Source organism: Xiphophorus maculatus, chromosome 10 (genome assembly GCF_002775205.1).
Source record: "Xiphophorus maculatus strain JP 163 A chromosome 10, X_maculatus-5.0-male, whole genome shotgun sequence".
NCBI lineage: Eukaryota > Metazoa > Chordata > Actinopteri > Cyprinodontiformes > Poeciliidae > Xiphophorus > Xiphophorus maculatus.
Window position 1 is genome coordinate 9,226,727 of NC_036452.1, and position 19,658 is coordinate 9,246,384.

General features: G+C 41.8%; 2 protein-coding genes across 3 annotated transcripts; both read right to left on the reverse strand.

Annotated features, from left to right (window-relative positions):
- Window positions 1-720: 720 nt before the first annotated feature.
- Window positions 721-6,208, reverse strand: LOC111609847 (tRNA pseudouridine(38/39) synthase-like). Of its 2 annotated transcripts, none has more exons than XM_023340574.1 (7): window positions 6,097-6,208; window positions 5,386-5,794; window positions 3,564-3,841; window positions 3,307-3,490; window positions 3,112-3,221; window positions 2,274-2,467; window positions 721-1,235 (listed from the first exon to the last, which is right to left on the reverse strand). In XM_023340574.1, the coding sequence occupies exons 2-7, from the start codon at window positions 5,791-5,793 to the stop codon at window positions 970-972; spliced, it is 1,440 nt and encodes a 479-aa protein (XP_023196342.1). In that variant the 5' UTR covers window position 5,794; window positions 6,097-6,208; the 3' UTR covers window positions 721-969. The 2 variants fall into 2 exon arrangements, with proteins under 2 accessions (XP_023196342.1, XP_023196343.1); XM_023340575.1 differs by having other exon boundaries at window positions 723-1,235; window positions 2,274-2,446.
- Window positions 6,209-8,948: 2,740 nt separating this feature from the next.
- LOC111609913 (tRNA pseudouridine(38/39) synthase-like) lies at window positions 8,949-16,400 on the reverse strand. Its single transcript, XM_023341205.1, has 9 exons — window positions 16,371-16,400; window positions 16,027-16,227; window positions 15,355-15,632; window positions 15,098-15,281; window positions 14,903-15,012; window positions 14,057-14,229; window positions 12,888-13,025; window positions 12,722-12,805; window positions 8,949-12,403 (listed from the first exon to the last, which is right to left on the reverse strand). The coding sequence occupies exons 1-7, from the start codon at window positions 16,398-16,400 to the stop codon at window positions 12,961-12,963; spliced, it is 1,041 nt and encodes a 346-aa protein (XP_023196973.1). The 3' UTR covers window positions 8,949-12,403; window positions 12,722-12,805; window positions 12,888-12,960.
- Window positions 16,401-19,658: the final 3,258 nt, after the last annotated feature.

A 19,658-nucleotide genomic window follows, 5' to 3' on the forward strand; every position in this document is an offset into this window, starting at 1 on the left:
AAGGAAAGCACAGTTTTAGAAAAAAAGGGGGGGTTATTATATATTTTCATGGCACATAATGATATTTTACAGTACAATTAAATAACTATGTTATCTTCAGCTGTTATAAATTGGCTGTACATACCAAACATGAACTCTGACTTTGCAATTTGACGTATGGAAATTATCCTCTGTCTCTTTAAGAAGCTCCTGCTGCCACGCCTACTTCATCACAGTAATGCTACTTCTTCACGCTACTTACAAGCACGATTGGACTGAGTAGTGATATGATAAAGTCTGTGGACTGCAGATCCACCAGGGATTTGCTGACTGATGTCACATGAAATAAACTGACTAAACGCATAAATAATTATATATCCTCAAAGTGTAAAATGCCAAAAAGAACATTTTTATTAGTTCCAGAAAAAATAATCATAATCTTCTTTAGAATTACTTAAATAATTAACTTAAATAACTGATTCTGGATCTATTCTGGATTTAGTTCATTAATCAAAATTGTAAAAAGGCTATTGACAGTATCATAAATGTAGGAACATACCTTGCCGTTTTGCTTAAAGTGGGGACAAAAATAGATCATATTATATATTTTTCTGTCAAATTCTTGTGTCAATACCCTCAAACTGTGGTATTTTTACTTAAGATAATCATACTGCAGGAATTTCAATGTCCAATACCTCTTTTTGCCTCATAAACACTGTAATAACACAGTACTTGAAGGAGATTTTGCAGTGCAAGTTTAATTTCTTTGAGGATTACTTTAAATCATTTTTAAATGATCTTCCCTAAAAGAGAAAAACTGAAAACAAGAATTACCTCAATGGTATGTTTAATGTGAAGCCAAGCCTCTGCTTACACAAATAAAAACAACAGTAAGAAAAATGAAACCCGTTTCCTGAAAAGAAAACAAAATTTTTTTAAATTAACAAAATTAAATCCTGCAAGTCAGTCAGTGTCCTGGAAAATAGAAAGTTAATCCTCTTGTTTCTGCTCCACGGTTTGTTTTGGAATCTCAGAGGAACCAGACGGAGAAGAGGCATCGCAGGAGTGTTTGGACTTTTTCCCTCTGTGGATCGTTTCATCTCCGTTCTCTCCTTCCTCTCGCTCCAGTCTTCCTCTCTTAACAAAGTGGTTTATTCGGGACTCCAGGCTCTCGCAGCATGGACGCTCCAGCAGCGGTCGGTAATTTTTCTGCCTGCTGCCTTCCACCAACCAGCAGTGGTTGGAAGAAACACCACCTGTGGATTGAGAGCAGGAACCCAATTTGCACATGACTCAATATTGTTTCATTGCATTCATTTGGACGTTGTTAAAAAGACACAGTGTTTTTTTTCTCTTTTCATTTTTAAAGCTGGTTCTGTTGACAACAGTATTTTTGCAGAAGTATTTTTGGCTGCTGAACCTTTTCATATTTTCATCATTTCACAATAAAAAAAACAACTTCATAATAAAGTTTTTTGTTGCCAAGTGTCTGCAAATGGTACACACCAAGAGACTTAAATTCTTGCCCTTCTTGTCCCCCTCCCAAAAACAAAAAAGTTTTTGCTCTAAATATATTCCATGCTGAAGAAAAAACATGTGATCCACATAGAGGCAATTAGTTATAATTCATTTTATCTAAGAGTATCAAAATAAAGGGAGCTGACGACTGAAGCACGCAAACCTATTCAGAATTTCATTTGTACAAAACCAGCATGGTCCCTCTAACAACAACATCCTTCTTTCACTTCATAATAATGTGCTACATTGAGTTGGTTCATCACACAAAATCTCAATAAAACACATTGAGGTTTGTAGTTATAATGTAAAAATGTTGAAAGTTCAAAGGGTGAAAACACTTTATACCAAGCACTGTATATGGAAGAACACAGCCAGGATTTCACAGTTTCAAAACCCATTGAAGGGAACAATAAACAGAAGAATAACGATGTGTTTGAGGTATTAATAACTCAGCTAAACTGGTCATATTTTCTTATAAAATGCTAAGTATTTTCTAATGTTTCAAGGGGCTAACGAACAGTTTCTAATGTTCATAAATATTTTGACAACACCTGTAAGCTTGCAACTGTCCAAACCATAATTTGGGTGCATCATTATCTTGTTTTCATTAAAATATTGGCATGCATTCACACCATCAGTGGGATTTCATTAGACCAGAATCTAGCAAGTAGTTTTCGATCTCCATGTCTGTTTGTTTAGCTGCAGCTGCATCAAAAAGGTTTCAACAATTTTATTTGGTTTTGTTCCTTTTTTTTTTAAAACACAGAACTCCTCACCTCTCTCCTCCAAACCCCGGATCATCCCGAGCAGAACCTGGGCTTTGACAGCGCTCTGCGTCCAGTGTCGCTGTAGTGACGACAGGACGTGGCTAACCTCCTCCGCCTCCTGCTGCCAGGTTAAACCATCGAAGTGGCAGTCGTACAGAACCAGAGGGTAGTCCACTGCCATGCTGCAAGCCAGAAGAACAAACCTATGAAAAATTATCTCCTGTTAAAAGACGCATCAAAACGCCTCTGCTGTCTTTATTTGATGCAGAGGAGTGGTGGCTCTACAGCAAGATCACTGGGTCAAAAAGAGGCTCGTGCTTCTACCAAGGTTCTATTCAGACCTGGCTTCAAGGGTTCAGCAGGATATTTAAAACATTTACATTTCTGTAAATGAAGAAAAACATAATCTTACATGGGTATAATTTATTTATTTCTGTTTTTTTCCTTACTATCCTACTTAATAAAGGTTAAGGCTATTCTTTTATTCTAAAACATTGATAGTTTGATGCTGTTTCCACTAATTCAAAAAAGAAGAGCTCCTGAACTTTTTTAAAGGTTTTATTGGCTCTAGTGGCCTTTATTTGATAGTTAATTGACAGGAAAGTGGGTAATGAGAGAAGGGGAAGACATGCGGCAAAGGTCGCCAGGCTGGGAATCAAACCTGCAATAGCCGCGGCGTCGAGGACTAAGGCCTCCATATGTGGGTTGTGCTTAACCCCTGCGCCACTACATCACATCCCCCTGAACTTTTTCTGATGATAAAAAACTCAAGGTACTTCAAGAACCTTGATTCTTCTTTGTACCAGCAAAAAGCAGCCCAAGTGCCAACAGGTCGCTGTTTTGTCACCTGTATTGAGGCTTTCTGGGGTTTTTCTCTACATCCAGCAGTTGATTGATTATCTCCAGAGCTTCCAGCTTCTGTCCTATCAAAAGAAGCACCGCCATCATGCAACGTACCTGCAGCAGGACATATGGTTAGTTGCAAATTACCCCCTACTTAAAGGGATGCACCGGCTTCACCTGAGTGTTAAGCTCTTATTACCTGGTGGTAAAGGAAGGCTAAACCTTTGATCTCAAACACAAACAGATCATATTGCTCTGTGCTGGAAACCTGCTGGGGCTGCAAAGGCCTGACTGAGGCAGACAAGATGGTCCTCTCAAACTGCAGGACCCCGTTCCCCACGTCCATTTTGCACAGGTTGCGAAAGTCATGCGTTCCTTCGTATCTGTTGAGCACCAAAAGATCTTTATATTAGAAAAATTATGGGGTGAAATCAGCATTTATAGTTTTACACTCACCGTTTTGCAGCATTTCCCATCAGCTCTACATCCAACGACCCTCGGGGGAAGTAGTAGCGGTACGTGCGGGACTGGCAGTCGAAACGCGCACTGAAACCTTGCTCTGCGGCTGCCCAGTCCAAGATCCGAATGTCCTGCGGCAAAACTCTATTCAGCATCTTCACGTATGGAAGCTCAGAGGTGGAAGCTTTTGATTTGGTGCCGAGATTGAGATTTTCAGGGAGGGTTACGCCAAGTCCTCCACAAAACTGGGAGGAGCGCAGGTCAATGGTTATAACCTAGAACATAGAGAGATCAGTTATCATTTAGTTAAAGCCCATACACAAGACATACAGCTGCATTTTAAAAATTATTACCTGTTGAAATTTTCCATATCTTGTCTGTTCACTAGGCCTGTCACGATAGCAAATTTTGCTGAGCGATTAATTGTCTCAAAAATTATTGCGATAAACGATAATATTGTTTGAAGACCTTTTTACACTGATTTAATGGAAATGACGTAATAATGCATGCGATTTCCTGCCAAAGATGGATACACTTTATTTTCAAAGGAACACTTAACACTTGAGCTGATAAACAAAATAAACAAAACAACCAAAAACAAAAATAAAATGGATTCTCAGTCTCCATTAACAAAAAACGCACTTGAAAAAAAAAACTAAACAACAGAAAGCCAAAGTGGAAATAAATACTGCATTCAACCAAAAGAGTGCAGATTATGAAGTCTGTATATTATGTTGCCCTTCAGTAATAATTAGATTTAAATAGAGAAGATGGGCACATCGACTACCTGATGCAATAGTTCACCCAAATCAGGGGTTTTCCCAACTGGGAGCTTAAAGCAGCCTGTTGAATGTGACAGGTAGCCAATCAGAAAGCGCGGATTCTCCTCCATGTTTTCTGAGGGGAAATTACGGAGGGGAATCCCAAACAGCTGACACGGCCGCAACCCGAAGTCCAGCGGACATTGGAGATGATACATGGAAACAACATTAATGTTTATTCAACATGCAAAGAATATAGAAATGACAAGGGGAGGAGTTGGAGCCAAATTGCTAGCGCAGTTGACAAACCCGTAACTTTTCAGCTGTTCTTCGTTAACGTGACGTAAATAGGTTCTAATGATTTTCATTCAGTCAGTCAGGACTTTACGCTGACACTAGCCACATGTATTGCAGGCCCGGTTTTAAAATTAGTTCACTGGACTTGTAGCCATTATTTTGTGCCCATTGTTGGACACCACACGGCAGGAACGAACCCGATCGAACCGTTATACCTAGGATTTCTGTCGGGTAATGTGTGGTCTCAGGTTTTGAAAATGGGCCGATCGTGTCGTGTGCGCTGGGCTTTACACTAAGGAAATGAGGAAGGGAGGAGTCAGTGGAGAGCACCGGAGTTGAGTCTTTTTTCATTCAGTCTCATTAGCTGAAAGAGAAAAAGGTCGGAAGAGACGATAGTGCCGATGATTAAAATTACCTGATAGTTTTAATTTATCATACGATTAACCGATTTATCGTTTATCGCGACTGGCCTACCACAAACAGAAACTTTAAAGGAGACCTATCAGGTAAAAGTCACATTTTGCTCCTGATGCTTTTCAAAGATGTACGGTTGTATAATAGCGCATATGCTTGCAACCATTTTCAAGTGTGAGTGTAAACGTTGAGTTGGGGGGGGGCGTGATTTATATGTAGAATTAGAAAAACCAATTTGCGTTTGTCTGTCACATTAAATAAATTGAATAAATAATGTTTAAAATAAATGAGCTGGTATACCTTCTAGAAGGCATCTGGAGGACTGATTTTCATCACATTAAACTCACTTGAGAAAAAGCACTGACTCCTTTATCAGTTCGGCCACAGCGGTGATAGTTGGAGCTCTGTCGGTCCTGAATCAGTCGTGTCTTCAGCAGCGCTTCAAACAGCCTGGCCTCCACCGTGTTGTCCGTGTTCTCCTGAACAGCGAAGCCCTGGTAGGCCCAGCCCAGGTAAGCCAGCTTCAGAGCCACATGGCGCCGGGGGTGTGAGCTGAAGTCAAAGGGGCGCTTCTTGGCTGACTTCTTCTTGCTGCTCCCGGTGTTCCCATCAGACATCACGAAGTCCGAGCTTTCACTGGGGGATGAACAGGAATGCATCCCCACGTCTTCTCCAGTATTTTCCTTCAGCTGGGACCTGAGCTTTTCCAGTTCATCTTCCAAGAGCTTTATCCTCTGAATTAAATCACCTGACATGCTGAATAGATGGGTAGAAAGACAAAAAACGAAACATACATTCGCGTAAAACTGTTAGGCTTCCAAATATTAAACAGATAACATTGAATGTTGGGATTTAGCATGAAGAAAATGTACTACTGACATTTAATGTAATTTACTGAATAAATCTAACTTTTAAGTAGGTTAGAAAACCTACTTAAAAGTTCATTCGCAGTTCAGAACTGCTACAAGGCAGCTAGCTCAATGTAAAAGGTATAGAAACGGGATTTATAAAGTGCAACACAAGCTCTAAGTTTTACCTCTATAAATTTAAGAATTTACCTTTATGTTCCCGTTAAATCTCCACTTTCCAACAAATCTTTGGCTTGCTGTAACGAGCACACTACTCTCCGTGTTGCTGCTAACATGGAGTCGGACAACTTTAGCAAGCGGACGTTCAGGCCGCAGAGGATTCTGGGAAGTGTAGTTCACAACGAAACCACCCGGAAAAAGAGTAGGACAGGGAACTGTTTGATGAAACTGAGGTAGGAGATTAAGATGAGATTTTTTGATGTTCCAGATCTAAACTTTCATTGATTTAATGTCCCTAAAACAATGACACATTTGTTACCATGGAGATTTATTCTTTGACCTTGACCTGCTCTACGCTAGACGAATTGTTAGCCTAAGTAAATGTTGTCTTTTAGCGTGTTCTTAATGTACAGTTCAGAAAAGAAATGCTTTTTACACATAGCCCATGTTTTTATCAAGAATTGAGTACTTTGTTATGTGTGGATTATTTTTGTGTGACAATAATATACCTTGTCCCAAATCATCATTTTCATAAAGTAGGCTATACCAGTTTTAAAATCTTTGGACATATTCAGATTTAGGTTTGGACTTTGATTGGACCATTGTAGCACATACTTATCCTTTGATCTAAGCCTTGCACCTAAATTATGAGCCATTCATCTGCGATATCCTGAAAGAATATCTCAGCTTCCTGGTCTGCATCAGTTGTACATAATCATAATCTCAGGGGGTTTTAAGTTGATCTTGTTGTATATGATACACTAGGTCAAATAAAAATAATATTCAAGCAGATAACTGGAAGTAGCACATGGCAACGCTTATTTTCCAACAGGGAACCTTGTCTTCTTCTTTACAGGGCCAGCTCACATCTCTTGTGCACAGCAACAGCGCCACTAATGGCGATTTGTAATATTTCCTCTATCTTCAGATCTACAGCCAATGGCCTCCAACATAGGAACATAATCAGTGGCGCAAAAACGGGGTATGCACTGTATGCAACGCATAGGGGCGCTGCACTAGAGCGGGCGCAAAAACGATGTGGGGAATGCTTTTTCTAGTCAGCATTTTATGTACTTAACAGCTGTTTGTGCATGAAATGATCAATATAGCGTCCCGGTTGAAAGGATGGTCTCTCAAACTGATGGTTCACAGTCCTTTATTCAACAGCCTTTGTATGTGAACACACTGTAAGAACTACAAAATATACAAATAAAATACCATCAGTAACTCAAGCAGTGTTGTTCCAGCCTTTTACCTTAACATATGAATCCTTTACCTTATGTTCTATAATTATGTTTAGAGAATGGATATTTCAGTTGCCTGAAATTATTTGCCAAAGTGAAAGGAGGGGAACCAAATATTTTAGCCAGTTGATATAATCTGCTCCCACTCTATAACATGGGAATATATCAGTTTACCAGCAACTCTTTAGCTTTGCTTTGGAAACATTTGCTCTTCATTTCACAAAGGTAAGGGGCCTTGGGATGTAAACTATCTTTCCATAGCTACCTTATATTAAAGTCCTGTAAGGATAAATATCAAACATAGTTTTCAAAATGTAATTTATTAACCATTATACACCATACATAAACTAGCACACCACAACAAACTCAGGAACCTAAGGCAAACACGCAAAGCACTGATAAGTTTTTTTAAATTGGGCTTCCCACACACTCCTGATGGAACCACCTCAGGGCCATGTCACACTGGATCTAGGAAAGAAACCAAAAAGATAAGGATTATTTTTTTAGAAAATATGTCTTTACATTTGCAATACACAATCAATCATTTTAGATTCCCTTATTTTCCAACTGCTGGAGGATCACAAGGGGAAATAACGAAAATACAAACACAAAGGAGTAAGTAGACTAAAGGAACCGAATTAGAACAAACAAAAATAACTACAAACAAGAAATAAAAATAATTAGAATCACCAATGAAGTACAGATGTGGAAAAGCAAGGCAGAAATAAATGGAAACAACTAAGGAACACCAAAAGGATCTGAGGAGGATGCCAGCGGAACAGCAGCCTTGGAGGACACTGGCGGCAGAGTAGAAACCTTGGCGGAGCAAGTACCTTGGTACCAACGTGCCTCGCTATGAAACCCTGAAGGTCAGCCCAGAGACCAAAGTGCCTCTCTAGGAAGCCGTGGAGGTCAGCCAGGAGACCAACGTGCCTCTCTAGGAAGCCCTGGAGGTCAGCCCGGAGACCAACGGGCCTCGCTAGGAAGCCCTGGAGGTCAGCCAGGAGACCAACGGGCCTCGCTAGGAAGCCCTGGAGGTCAGCCAGGAGACCAAAGTGCCTCTCTAGGAAGCCCTGGAGGTCAGCCAGGAGACCAACGTGCCTCTCTAGGAAGCCCTGGAGGTCAGCCAGGAGACCAACGGGCCTCGCTAGGAAGCCATGGAGGTCAGCCAGGAGACCAACGTGCCTCTCTAGGAAGCCATGGAGGTCAGCCAGGAGACCAACGTGCCTCGCTAGGAAGCCCTGGAGGTCAGCTTGGAGACCAACAAGACTCGCTATGAAGCCCTGGAGGTCAGCCCGGAGACCAACGGGCCTCGCTAGGAAGCCCTGGAGGTCAGCCAGGAGACCAACGGGCCTCGCTAGGAAGCCCTGGAGGTCAGCCAGGAGACCAACGGGCCTCGCTAGGAAGCCCTGGAGGTCAGCCAGGAGACCAACGGGCCTCGCTATGAAGCCCCGAAGGTCAGCCTGGAGACCAACGGGACTTGCTATGAAGCCCTGGAGGTCAGCATGGAGACCAACCGGCCTCGCTAGGAAGCCCTGGAGGTCAGCCTGGAGACCAACCGGCCTCGCTAGGAAGCCCTGGAGGTCAGCCTGGAGACCAACGGGCCTCGCTAGGAAGCCCTGGAGGTCAGCCCGGAAACCAACAAGACTCGCTACGAAGCCCTGCCTCCCCTGCCAACAACTTTCAAGCGTTAAGCTCTTCTGCCAACGGCCCCCAAGTGTCCAGCTCCCCTGACCAAAAAAGTCCTGTTGTCCTCAAGCTTTTCTGCCACATATAATCAAGCATGAAGCTTGGAGCCCTCATGACACTTCTTTATTTAGATGTGCCATCTTTCAAGCGCCTCTTTGGCACTCTCAGGCACTGAAGCGTATTCATCACACGTCTGAATACCGACGGCTGCCTCTGTGGCTGGTCTGAAAGCGACTGGCTGCCTTCGTGGCTCTCCTCTTCAGATGGTTGCTGGTTCCGCTGTTCCACTTCAGGCTGCAGGTCGGTGTTGTCCTCCTCAAAGGCGGTGTTTATATCCGTCAGGGCGGTGCTTTCCAGCTTTAGGGCGGTGTTTTCCTGCTTAAGGGCAGTGTTTTCCTGCTTAAGGGCAGTGTTTTCCTGCTTAAGGGCGCTTTTTTCCTCCTCCAAGGTGGTGTGTTTTTGCCTCAGGGTGATGTTTTCCATTGTTAGGGTATTTGTTTCCTGCTCTAAGTTTGTGCTCCTCTGCTCCAGGGTGGTGCTATTCACCTCCAGAGAAGTGATTGAGAGCATCAGGACGGATTTCTCATGCTCCAGGGTCCTTCTTCTCAGATTCAGGTAGGTGTTCTGCTCCTCCAGCTCGTTGTTCTCTTCCTCGAAAATTATTTTTTCCCGATCCAAGTCTTGGTTTCTCCGCTGCAAGACGCGATTTGTCTCCTGCAAAACAAGGACCATCTGCAGCAGAATGATGTTGTCCTCTCCTATGATGTTACTTTCTTGCTCCAGGGTGGTGTTTTCCACTTCCAGGCTACTGATTCTCTGGTCCAAGATGGTGTTTTCCTGCTCCAAGGCAGTCTTTTCTTTTTCCAGTACATTCATTTTCTGCTCTAGAGCGCTGCTTTTCAGCTTCAGGGCAGTGTTTTTCTTCTCCAGGATGGTAATTTTCTGGTCTAAGACTGTATTTTCCTGCTCCAGGGTGGTGTTTCTTTGACCCAAGGCAGTGTTGATCTGCTTTAATGTGGTGTTATTTGCCTTTAAGGTTCTGTTTTCATTGAACAGTTGTTTTAATCCCTCTTCTTTCTCTTGAAGCAGCTTGTGTATTTCCACTGCAGCTTTTTCAATGCTCATGACTTGAGTCTTTAACTCCTCATTTGTGTTAATCAGACACCGTCTCTCAATGGACATCGTGTTGACCTCTTTCAAGATGCCATGGAGCTTCTGTGTCTCTCTAGCTAAACTCTGTTGTATTTTTTCACTCCTAGAATCAGAAAATGACGCTGTATTGGTCTGAGTCATTGTTGATACTTTTTGTTGCTTCATATCGATGTTTTTCTGCTCCAAGTCTGTGTTTCTTTGCCCCAGAGAGGTGTTTTCCTGCTTCGGTATGTTATCCTCCTTTAAAATTCTGTTTCTGTCTAACAGTTTTTTTAATTCCTCGTCTTTCTCCAAAAGCAGTTTGTCTTTTACAAGTGCAGCTTTTTCTAAGTTTATTACTTGAATCTTCAAGTCCTCGTTGGCTTTAATCAGCGACTGTCTTTCAGCTGAAATCAAGTTGACTTCTTTCAAGAGATCATGGAGCTTCTGTGTCTCTCTAGCTAGTTTTTCATTCCCAGAATCAGAAGTCGATGCCTTATTGCTCTGATTCATTGTTGATACTTTTTATCTGGACAATCCAAAAACTGCTTAATGTTTTCTTTTGTTTGTTAGGATTTGCCGTTTTATCTGGAAAATCCTTCGTTTTCAATCTCTTGATAGGAGACGATCCTTTTGCTTGCTCGCTCTCTCTCTTCTGCAATGGTTATGATGCGATGCTTATAATGTTCAGCACTATAAGCTGAACAGCGTAACTCCACAAAGAGAGCGTCACTCTTTGTGACGTCAATGTGCATGATGTCACAAACGGATATCAGTACCTCAGCAGAACAACTAGAAAATTGCTCAAGTTTGAATAAAAACAAACTTTATGGCTGAATGCAGTTCGGCTTAGCTGATGGTTATTGGACCAGTTCAGCTGGTAACATATCACCAAGACTGAAATCCGCACTTGGGAGGACAATGGACTGGCACAGCCGGGTGCGAGGACCAACGGTCAAAAGGAAACATTCTGCCCGAAAACAGAAAAAGAGGAAACGGGCTAACTGGTTGAAAGTGGCGTACCTAGGCCTACCCCTAAAACTGTATGAATCAGGTTGCCACCCTTCCCGTAAAATACGGAGTCGTCCCATATTTGGCCGTTAAATGTGCGTCCCGTATTGAACCGATACATAACTGTCCTATAGAAACGCCTATCATACACACATCAGCACTAAGTTTAACAATAATGACCAAAATAAAACACAGGAAATATTAAGGTCAGCTAAATTGTCGTGGTGGGAACTAAAGGAACCCTGAACGCTACGGACCGACGCTGAACGTCACGGTTGCCTAGAGACGGACACTACGCAGCCGCGGTGAGCTGCTATCAACCCGCGTCTTTTTAAAACGTCCTCGACCCGATTCCATGTCCTAAGAAGCAAAAACGCTTTTAAAAATACAGACGTGAGAAAAAAGACGCCATTATAAGCTGAACAATTTCAGTTAGGACGGATACTGTGTACATCGAAAGACAAAAAAAAAAAGAAAAGTGTCCGTCGTGGCGCAGTGTGCTGCTGTATGTCAGACAGAATGGATCAGGAGAGGAACCGTATTGGAGTTAATAATCAGATACAAAAATGTTTTGGAGGACTTTTTTGGTTTCTGACACTATTGCATGATTAAACACTCCCCGGGTCAAATTGACCCACAAACACCCTAGAAACGAACACAACAGGAGGGTTAGGTCTTGTGTTGCTTTTAACAAGTTTTCTTCCTGTATTGTCCTTTATTTAGCTACGTCATCTGTGCCCAGCCTCCCTGTTTCTGCTGGTTAGAAGCATCCTAAGCGGTGAACCTTTGGCCAAGTTTCAAATTGTTCTTCTTTTTTTTTTTTTTTAAGATTTGAAAAAAATGTCTTCCAATATTGCTCTGCATTTAACTCGGACATCTCCCACCATCTCTGACTTTGTTTTGCTAAGTAGGCTAATTCATCATATGAATGGATTAATTCAAAGAGCCAATAACCTTTAACCTGTACAACCTATTGATTTGAGCTCTGTTCTTAGAAAGAACTAACAGGTAAACAGTTTAAAATTAACATAGAATATGGATCGAAATTTTTTTTAGGTTCTTTATTGAGCTTAAACCTAGAGGTTTAAGTAAGGAGAATGTTTTTGAGCATATAATCACATAAAACAAAAATGTATATTATGATCAAACAAGTTTGTTTGTTGATGTGTAAAGATGGTTGTGATGATGAATTAGTCGACATTCTCGTAATTTTTGCGTTTAATGTCCAGGCAGAGGCACACTCCGACTACCACGCCAAACACCTGCAAAGGGTAAAAGATGGAGTTAGACTCTGGGAATGAAATAATGTAGCATACCTAAAGAGTTGCTTTAGCTTTTAAAATAATATAACTGACTTTTAATTTGCTTGAGTAAGAATGGAGTCTGATTTTTGCAGAATCCTACCAGGTAAAATGTACATTTGCTCCATAAATGCAGTGGCTAAACATGTGCTTCTGTCGTGTATTTTCCCAAGGGAAGATCTAAAGCCTGCCTTTGATTCACATTCTGGCTTTTAATGAATATATTTTTACATAATTTAAGGCTTCTGACATCTTATTAAAACTTTATAAGCAGTTTACCTCTGTGATTCCAAGAGCAATGCAAACACCGCCGACCCACACCAGATTCTTCAACAGAAAGAGCTTTAAAGCTGAGATACATCCCTGAGGAAGAAGACAGAGTTTAACTGTTTATCCTCAGAAATGTGGTTAGACTCTTCAGCTGAAATATCTCAGCAGGGCAGACCTTTCTGTGAGCTTTTTCCTTGTCATGTCCACAACCTTCTCTCTTCTCCGGGCAGCAGGAATCTGGCACGGCTTCATGGTTTCCCCAGCCCACACTTCTGGACCAGTCGGTGTAAGTGTCGGCGCCGCAGCATTTGAACTGCAGCAAAAGTTAAAGTAGAAAAAAGGTTAAAAGTTAGAAGTTACATCCTAAATGCCTAAATTACATTTAGTCAGTTTTGACTGACTAAATGTAATTTCATTTTTAAAGCTGGTTCTGTTGACAACAGTATTTTTGCAGAAGTATTTTTGGCTGTTGAACCTTTTCATATTTTCATCATTTCACAATAAAAAAAACAACTTCATAATAAAGTTTTTTTTTGCCAACTGTCTACAAATGGTACTTACCAAGAGACTTAAATTCTTGCCCTTCCTGTCCCCCTCCCCCCCCAAAAAAAGTTTTTGCTCTAAATATATTCCATGCTGAAGAAAAAACATGTGATCCACATAGAGGCAATTAGTTATAATTCATTTTATCTAAGAGTATCAAAATAAAGGGAGCTGACGACTGAAGCACGCAAACCTATTCAGAATTTCATTTGTACAAAACCAGCATGGTCCCTCTAACAACAACATCCTTCTTTCACTTCATAATAATGTGCTACATTGAGTTGGCTCATCACACAAAATCTCAATAAAACACATTGAGGTTTGTAGTTATAATGTAAAAATGTTGAAAGTTCAAAGGGTGAAAACACTTTATACCAAGCACTGTATATGGAAGAACACAGCCAGGATTTCACAGTTTCAAAACCCATTGAAGGGAACAATAAACAGAAGAATAACGATGTGTTTGAGGTATTAATAACTCAGCTAAACTGGTCATATTTTCTTATAAAATGCTAAGTATTTTCTAATGTTTCAAGGGGCTAACGAACAGTTTCTAATGTTCATAAATGTTTTGACACCTGCAAGCTTGCAACTGTCCAAACCATAATTTGGGTGCATTATTATCTTGTTTTCATTAAAATATTGGCATGCATTCACACCATCAGTGGGATTTCATTAGACCAGAATTTAGCAAGTAGTTTTCGATCTCCATGTCTGTTTGTTTAGCTGCAGCTGCATCAAAAAGGTTTCAACAATTTTATTTGGTTTTGTTCCTTTTTTTTTAAACACAGAACTCCTCACCTCTCTCCTCCAAACCCCGGATCATCCCGAGCAGAACCTGGGCTTTGACAGCGCTCTGCGTCCAGTGTCGCTGTAGTGATGACAGGACGTGGCTAACCTCCTCCGCCTCCTGCTGCCAGGTTAAACCATCGAAGTGGCAGTCGTACAGAACCAGAGGGTAGTCCACTGCCATGCTGCAAGCCAGAAGAACAAACCTATGAAAAATTATCTCCTGTTAAAAGACACATCAAAACGCCTCTGCTGTCTTTATTTGATGCAGAGGAGTGGTGGCTCTACAGCAAGATCACTGGGTCACAAAGAGGCTCGTGCTTCTAGCAAGGTTCTATTCAGGCCTGGCTTCAAGGGTTCAGCAGGAAGTTCAAGGATTTTTGTAAATGTTTTAAATATCTATAGAATAAAAACATAATCTTACATGGGTTTAATTTATTTATTTCTGTTTTTTCCTTACTATCCTACTTAATAAAGGTTAAGGCTATTCTTTTATTCTAAAACATTGATGGTTTGATGTTGTTTCCACTAGTTCAAAAAAGAAGAGCTCCTGAACTTTTTTAAAGGTTTTATTGGCTCTAGTGGGCTTTATTTGATAGTTAATTGACAGGAAAGTGGGTAATGAGAGAAGGGGAAGACATGCGGCAAAGGTCGCCAGGCTGGGAATCAAACCTGCGATAGCCGCGGCGTCGAGGACTAAGGCCTCCATATGTGGGTTGTGCTTAACCCCTGCGCCACTACATCACATCCCCCTGAACGTTTTCTGATGATAAAAAATTCAAGGTACTTCAAGAACCTTAATTCTTCTTTGTACCAGCAAAAAGCAGCCCAAGTGCCAACAGGTCGCTGTTTTGTCACCTGTATTGAGGCTTTCTGGGGTTTTTCTCAACATCCAGCAGTTGACTGATTATCTCCAGAGCTTCCAGCTTCTGTCCTATCAAAAGAAGCACCGCCATCATGCAACGTACCTGCAGCAGGACATATGGTTAGTTGCAAAATACACCCTACTTACAGGGATGCACCGGCTTCACCTGAGTGTTAAGCTCTTATTACCTGGTGGTAGAGGAAGGCTAAACCTTTGATCTCAAACACAAACAGATCATATTGCTCTGTGCTGGAAACCTGCTGGGGCTGCAAAGGCCTGACTGAGGCAGACAAGATGGTCCTCTCAAACTGCAGGACCCCGTTCCCCACGTCCACTTTGCACAGGTTGCGAAAGTCATGCGTTCCTTCGTATCTGTTGAGCACCAAAAGATCTTTATATTAGAAAAATCATGGGGTGAAATCAGCATTTATAGTTTTACACTCACCGTTTTGCAGCATTTCCCATCAGCTCTACATCCAACGACCCTCGGGGGAAGTAGTAGCGGTACGTGCGGGACTGGCAGTCGAAACGCGCACTGAAACCTTGCTCTGCGGCTGCCCAGTCCAAGATCCGAATGTCCTGCGGCAAAACTCTATTCAGCATCTTCACGTATGGAAGCTCAGAGGTGGAAGCTTTTGATTTGGTGCCGAGATCGAGATTTTCAGGGAGGGTTACGCCAAGTCCTCCACAAAACTGGGAGGAGCGCAGGTCAATGGTTATAACCTAGAACATAGAGAGATCAGTTATCATTTAGTTAAAGCCCATACACAAGACATACAGCTGCATTTTAAAAATTATTACCCGTTGAAATTTTCCATATCTTGTCTTTTTACAAACACAAACTTTAAAGGAGACCTATCAGGTAAAAGTCACAATTTGCTCCTAATGCTTTTCAAAGATGTACGGTTGTATAATGGCGCATATGCTTGCAACCATTTTCAAGCTGAGTGTAAACGTTGAGTTGGGGGGGCGTGTTTTATTTGTAGAACAATTAGAAAAACCAATTTGCGTTTGTCTGTCACATTAAATAAATTGAATAAATAATGTTTAAAATAAATGAGCTCGTATACCTTCTAGAAGGCATCTGGAGGACTGATTTTCATCACATTAAACTCACTTGAGAAAAAGCACTGACTCCTTTATCAGTTCGACCACAGCGGTGATAGTTGGAGCTCTGTCGGTCCTGAATCAGTCGTGTCTTCAGCAGCGCTTCAAACAGCCTGGCCTCCACCGTGTTGTCCGTGTTGTCCTGAACAGCGAAGCCCTGGTAGGCCCAGCCCAGGTAAGCCAGCTTCAGAGCTGTTACGGCCCCTGGCCTCTTGAGGCTGTGCAGGCTTTGTTTTTTTCTATTATGCAGGATCAGCTGTGCGGGCACAGCTTTCTGATTGGCTGCCTAGGAGCTGCAGGAGAGCAGCCACCCCATTGGTGCAGCAAAGCCAATCAGATGTTGATGAGACCCACCTGCATCATATAAAAGACGTCCGAGTTCATTCCTCCAGTGGGGCAGCTAGCAGGAAGAGGTTGGCGACAGCTGACCCCCACCTTCCGTGTTCGGTGACTGTTTTGGACAGTTTAGACCATTTTGTTTTTGCTCCTTTTGTTAAGTAGTGAATCTGCTTTAGATAAACTTTGAACAAGCTAGAGGCTTGTGTTTGGGAGGTTTTTGGTGCTCCCCTTTGTTCTTTCTTTTTGGTTGTTTTGAGTTACTTTAGACTGATGTGTTTGCACATCTTGTTATTTAATTTGCACTCAGTGTTTTCTACGTTTGTTGGTTCTTTACTTTTGTTTAATTGGCTTAAGTTGTATTGTGTTTTGGTTTTGTGAAAACCATCTTTTGTAATAAATCATTCTTTCATTCCACTTTTATCTCTGGACACATTTTATGTTACCGCCCCTGGACCCCTAGACCTAAGGGGGCGTAACATAAGTGGGGGCTCGTCCGGGATACTCGTTAAGAGGATCCCTCTGTTCAGAGTTAAAAGAGGAACACTTTTGGTTGTCTGTATCCAGCAACTATGTCAGTTACATTCAGTCTGGAGCACTTTTTAGCCGATCCCTCTCTTGAGCTTATTGATAGCTGTCGCAAGAATGAATTGCTGCAAATTGTGGAGCACTTTCAGCTGCAGGTCCCAAAACAGGTCCTTAAAGGTGACCTAAAGGCTCTGATAGTGGATAAGTTGGTGGAAATTGGGGTGATCAAAGAGCCTGATCTGCCTGAGGCTGCTGTGGTGCCAAGCCGAGAGACCTTGTCTGTGGAGGACCTCAAAGATGGTCCTAGTGTGGAGGCAGCAGTGAGTGACCGGGGAAAGACACCTCGCACACTCCCTCGCTATGATCCGCTGTCTTCTGTGAGTTCAGAAGGACGAGATGGAGCTCGTTTGAAGGTGCGGTTGGCACGTCTCCAAATGGAGGCTGAGGAAAAAGCCCAGGACAGAAGAGCTCAGCTGGAGCTTGAGGTCAGGAGACTGGAAATAGAGGCTGATAAAGCTATAAAGCTGCACAAACTTGAGCTGGAGGCCCAGACTCGAGCGCCCTCTGCCTCTGTCACACCCGGTTCCACCTCCATGTCTGCTATGCCATTCGACATCAGTAAGTGTATTTCTTTAGTACCTGCTTTTAGAGAAACTGAGGTGGACTCATACTTTGCAGCATTTGAACGCATTGCTGGCGCTTTGCAATGGCCTAGGGAAACCTGGCCACTCTTGTTACAATGTAAGTTTTCTGGTAAAGCTCAAGAGGTGTTGGCAGCGCTCCCTTTAAAAGATAGTTTAGACTATGATCTGGTTAAAGCTGCTGTCTTACAAGCTTATGAGTTGGTCCCAGAAGCTTATAGACAGAAGTTTCGACAGCAGAAGAAAACTATTGGACAAACGCATGTTGAGTTTGCCAGAGAGAAATCCATTCTCTTTGATAAGTGGTGTACTGCATCTAAGGTAAATAACTATGAGACATTACGTGAGCTAATATTGCTAGAAGACTTTAAGAAGTGCATTCCAGATCGGGTGGTGGTGTACCTAAATGAACAGAAGGTGACTACTTTGGCGTCTGCTGCTGTTCTGGCTGATGAGTATGTGTAGCACCGGTATCAAACCGCTAACTGCGCCACTGGACCAGTTCTAGGCTCTAAGGAGTGGGGAGCAAGAATGACAACACCAGAGACCGCTGCTTTAAGTGAAACAAGCCGGCAATTTACTGAATATAAAACACACAAATAAGATACCATAACTAATTAAGTAAATAAATAAATAAATATATTGCAGGTTCTTAATAAGGAAGCAAATGAAAAGGGGAAAAAAAAGAAATAAATAAAGAGTATATCACCTTTTCTTTTTACTCTTTAGTTCACCTAGTTCATTTTAATAAGACTAATCTAATTTAATTAGACTGATCTTTGTTCTCCTATGTTATTTTAGACAGACTAATTTGAATTAGTTAGACCAGTCTCTTTTATTTCCTATGTTGTATCTATTTTGAGATCCCTATTTTTTCTGAGTTAACTCGTTTTCTTTCTTTTACAGGTGAGAAAATACCTCAAACACAATCAAATCAAAATAAATTACAATTGTTCAAATCATACTCAAAGATATAACATATAGAAACCAAAGTATATCACTTTAAATTCGAGTACAACCCGAATATGAAATCAGCTATTCAGTTCGATGAAAAAATCTTAGTTGACTCGATCCAAACAAAAAATAATAATTCAATAAATTATCAGTTCTGTTCAGTTCGGTTCAGTTCGTCCTGGCAGCGAATTACCACACGCAGGAGAGTCCTTCCTTAATGTGATGGAGAAGGTGAATTGAATGTCTGGGTCTGGCTCGCCATCCTGAATCCCGTCCATGAATGTGCACGCCGCACACGGCAGACAAATCCTGGCTCCGACCGAGCTTCCAACCAAGCAAAAAAAAACTGACCAAAACCGATTTAGTTTAGCGCTCATAAAATTCCCGTCAGTTCCCGACCGGATAGATTATGGTTTTCAAATATAATGTTAACTTTTGTTGTTAACTAATCACTGCGCTTTCCTCTGATTCCTCCTCTGTTCTCTCCCTCCGGGCTGTGTGCTGCGTCACTACGGCGCTGCGTCTGTAACGCTAGTTCCTTAAAGGGGCAGTGACGTTATTTTCTGTCTACAGATATTTAATCAACTATTTATATCAGATTTTAATATGGGTTACATATGCTCTTACCCATAAGTCATCCTTCACTTTTAATGAAAAGTCACCTATTAGCTCTGTACCACAGTCTCAGATGGTTAAAACCACGGTTCCAAAAGAAAGCCGTGAATGTTTTTATTGTCACAAACCTGGACATGTCATCGCTGATTGTTTAGCTTTAAAACGCAAAACACAGTCAAATTTTACACAAACTAAAGGTGTTGGTTTTGTGAAGAAAGAACCCCGTAATAAGAGCATTGGTTGTGGTGACAAATTACCTGATCCCTGTTTTGTACCATTCATTTTCGATGGCTTAATCTCACTGATGGCTGATCCCTCTGATTTAAAGCCTGTACGTATCCTGAGAGACACTGGAGGTTCCCAGTCAGTCATTCTTGCCAATGTCTTACCTTTCTCACATGAGAGTGCATGTGGTTATAACTCTGTTCTGAGGGGGATAGAGATGGGCTACGCTCCAAAACCAGTCCACAGAGTTTACGTTGAATCTAAACTTGTCACCGGATTTTTCCCTGTTGCTGTCTGCCCAGAGTTACCCATAGATGGGGTGGCTATGCTAATGGGAAATGAC

Excerpts from the sequence above, each read along its gene's own strand:
- LOC111609847 (XM_023340574.1), bottom strand. The coding sequence starts at position 5,793 with ATGTCAGGTGATTTAATTCAGAGGATAAAGCTCTTGGAAGATGAACTG. Across the intron at positions 3,491-3,563 it reads ATGGGAAATGCTGCAAAACG|ATACGAAGGAACGCATGACT; the intron begins GTGAGTGTAAAA and ends GGTGCTCAACAG. Across the intron at positions 2,468-3,111 it reads CCCAGAAAGCCTCAATACAG|GTTTGTTCTTCTGGCTTGCA; the intron begins GTGACAAAACAG and ends AATTTTTCATAG.
- LOC111609913 (XM_023341205.1), bottom strand. The coding sequence starts at position 16,400 with ATGAACTCGGACGTCTTTTATATGATGCAG. Across the intron at positions 15,633-16,026 it reads GAGTCAGTGCTTTTTCTCAA|GTTATAACCATTGACCTGCG; the intron begins GTGAGTTTAATG and ends TCTATGTTCTAG. Across the intron at positions 15,013-15,097 it reads TAGCCTTCCTCTACCACCAG|GTACGTTGCATGATGGCGGT; the intron begins GTAATAAGAGCT and ends GTCCTGCTGCAG.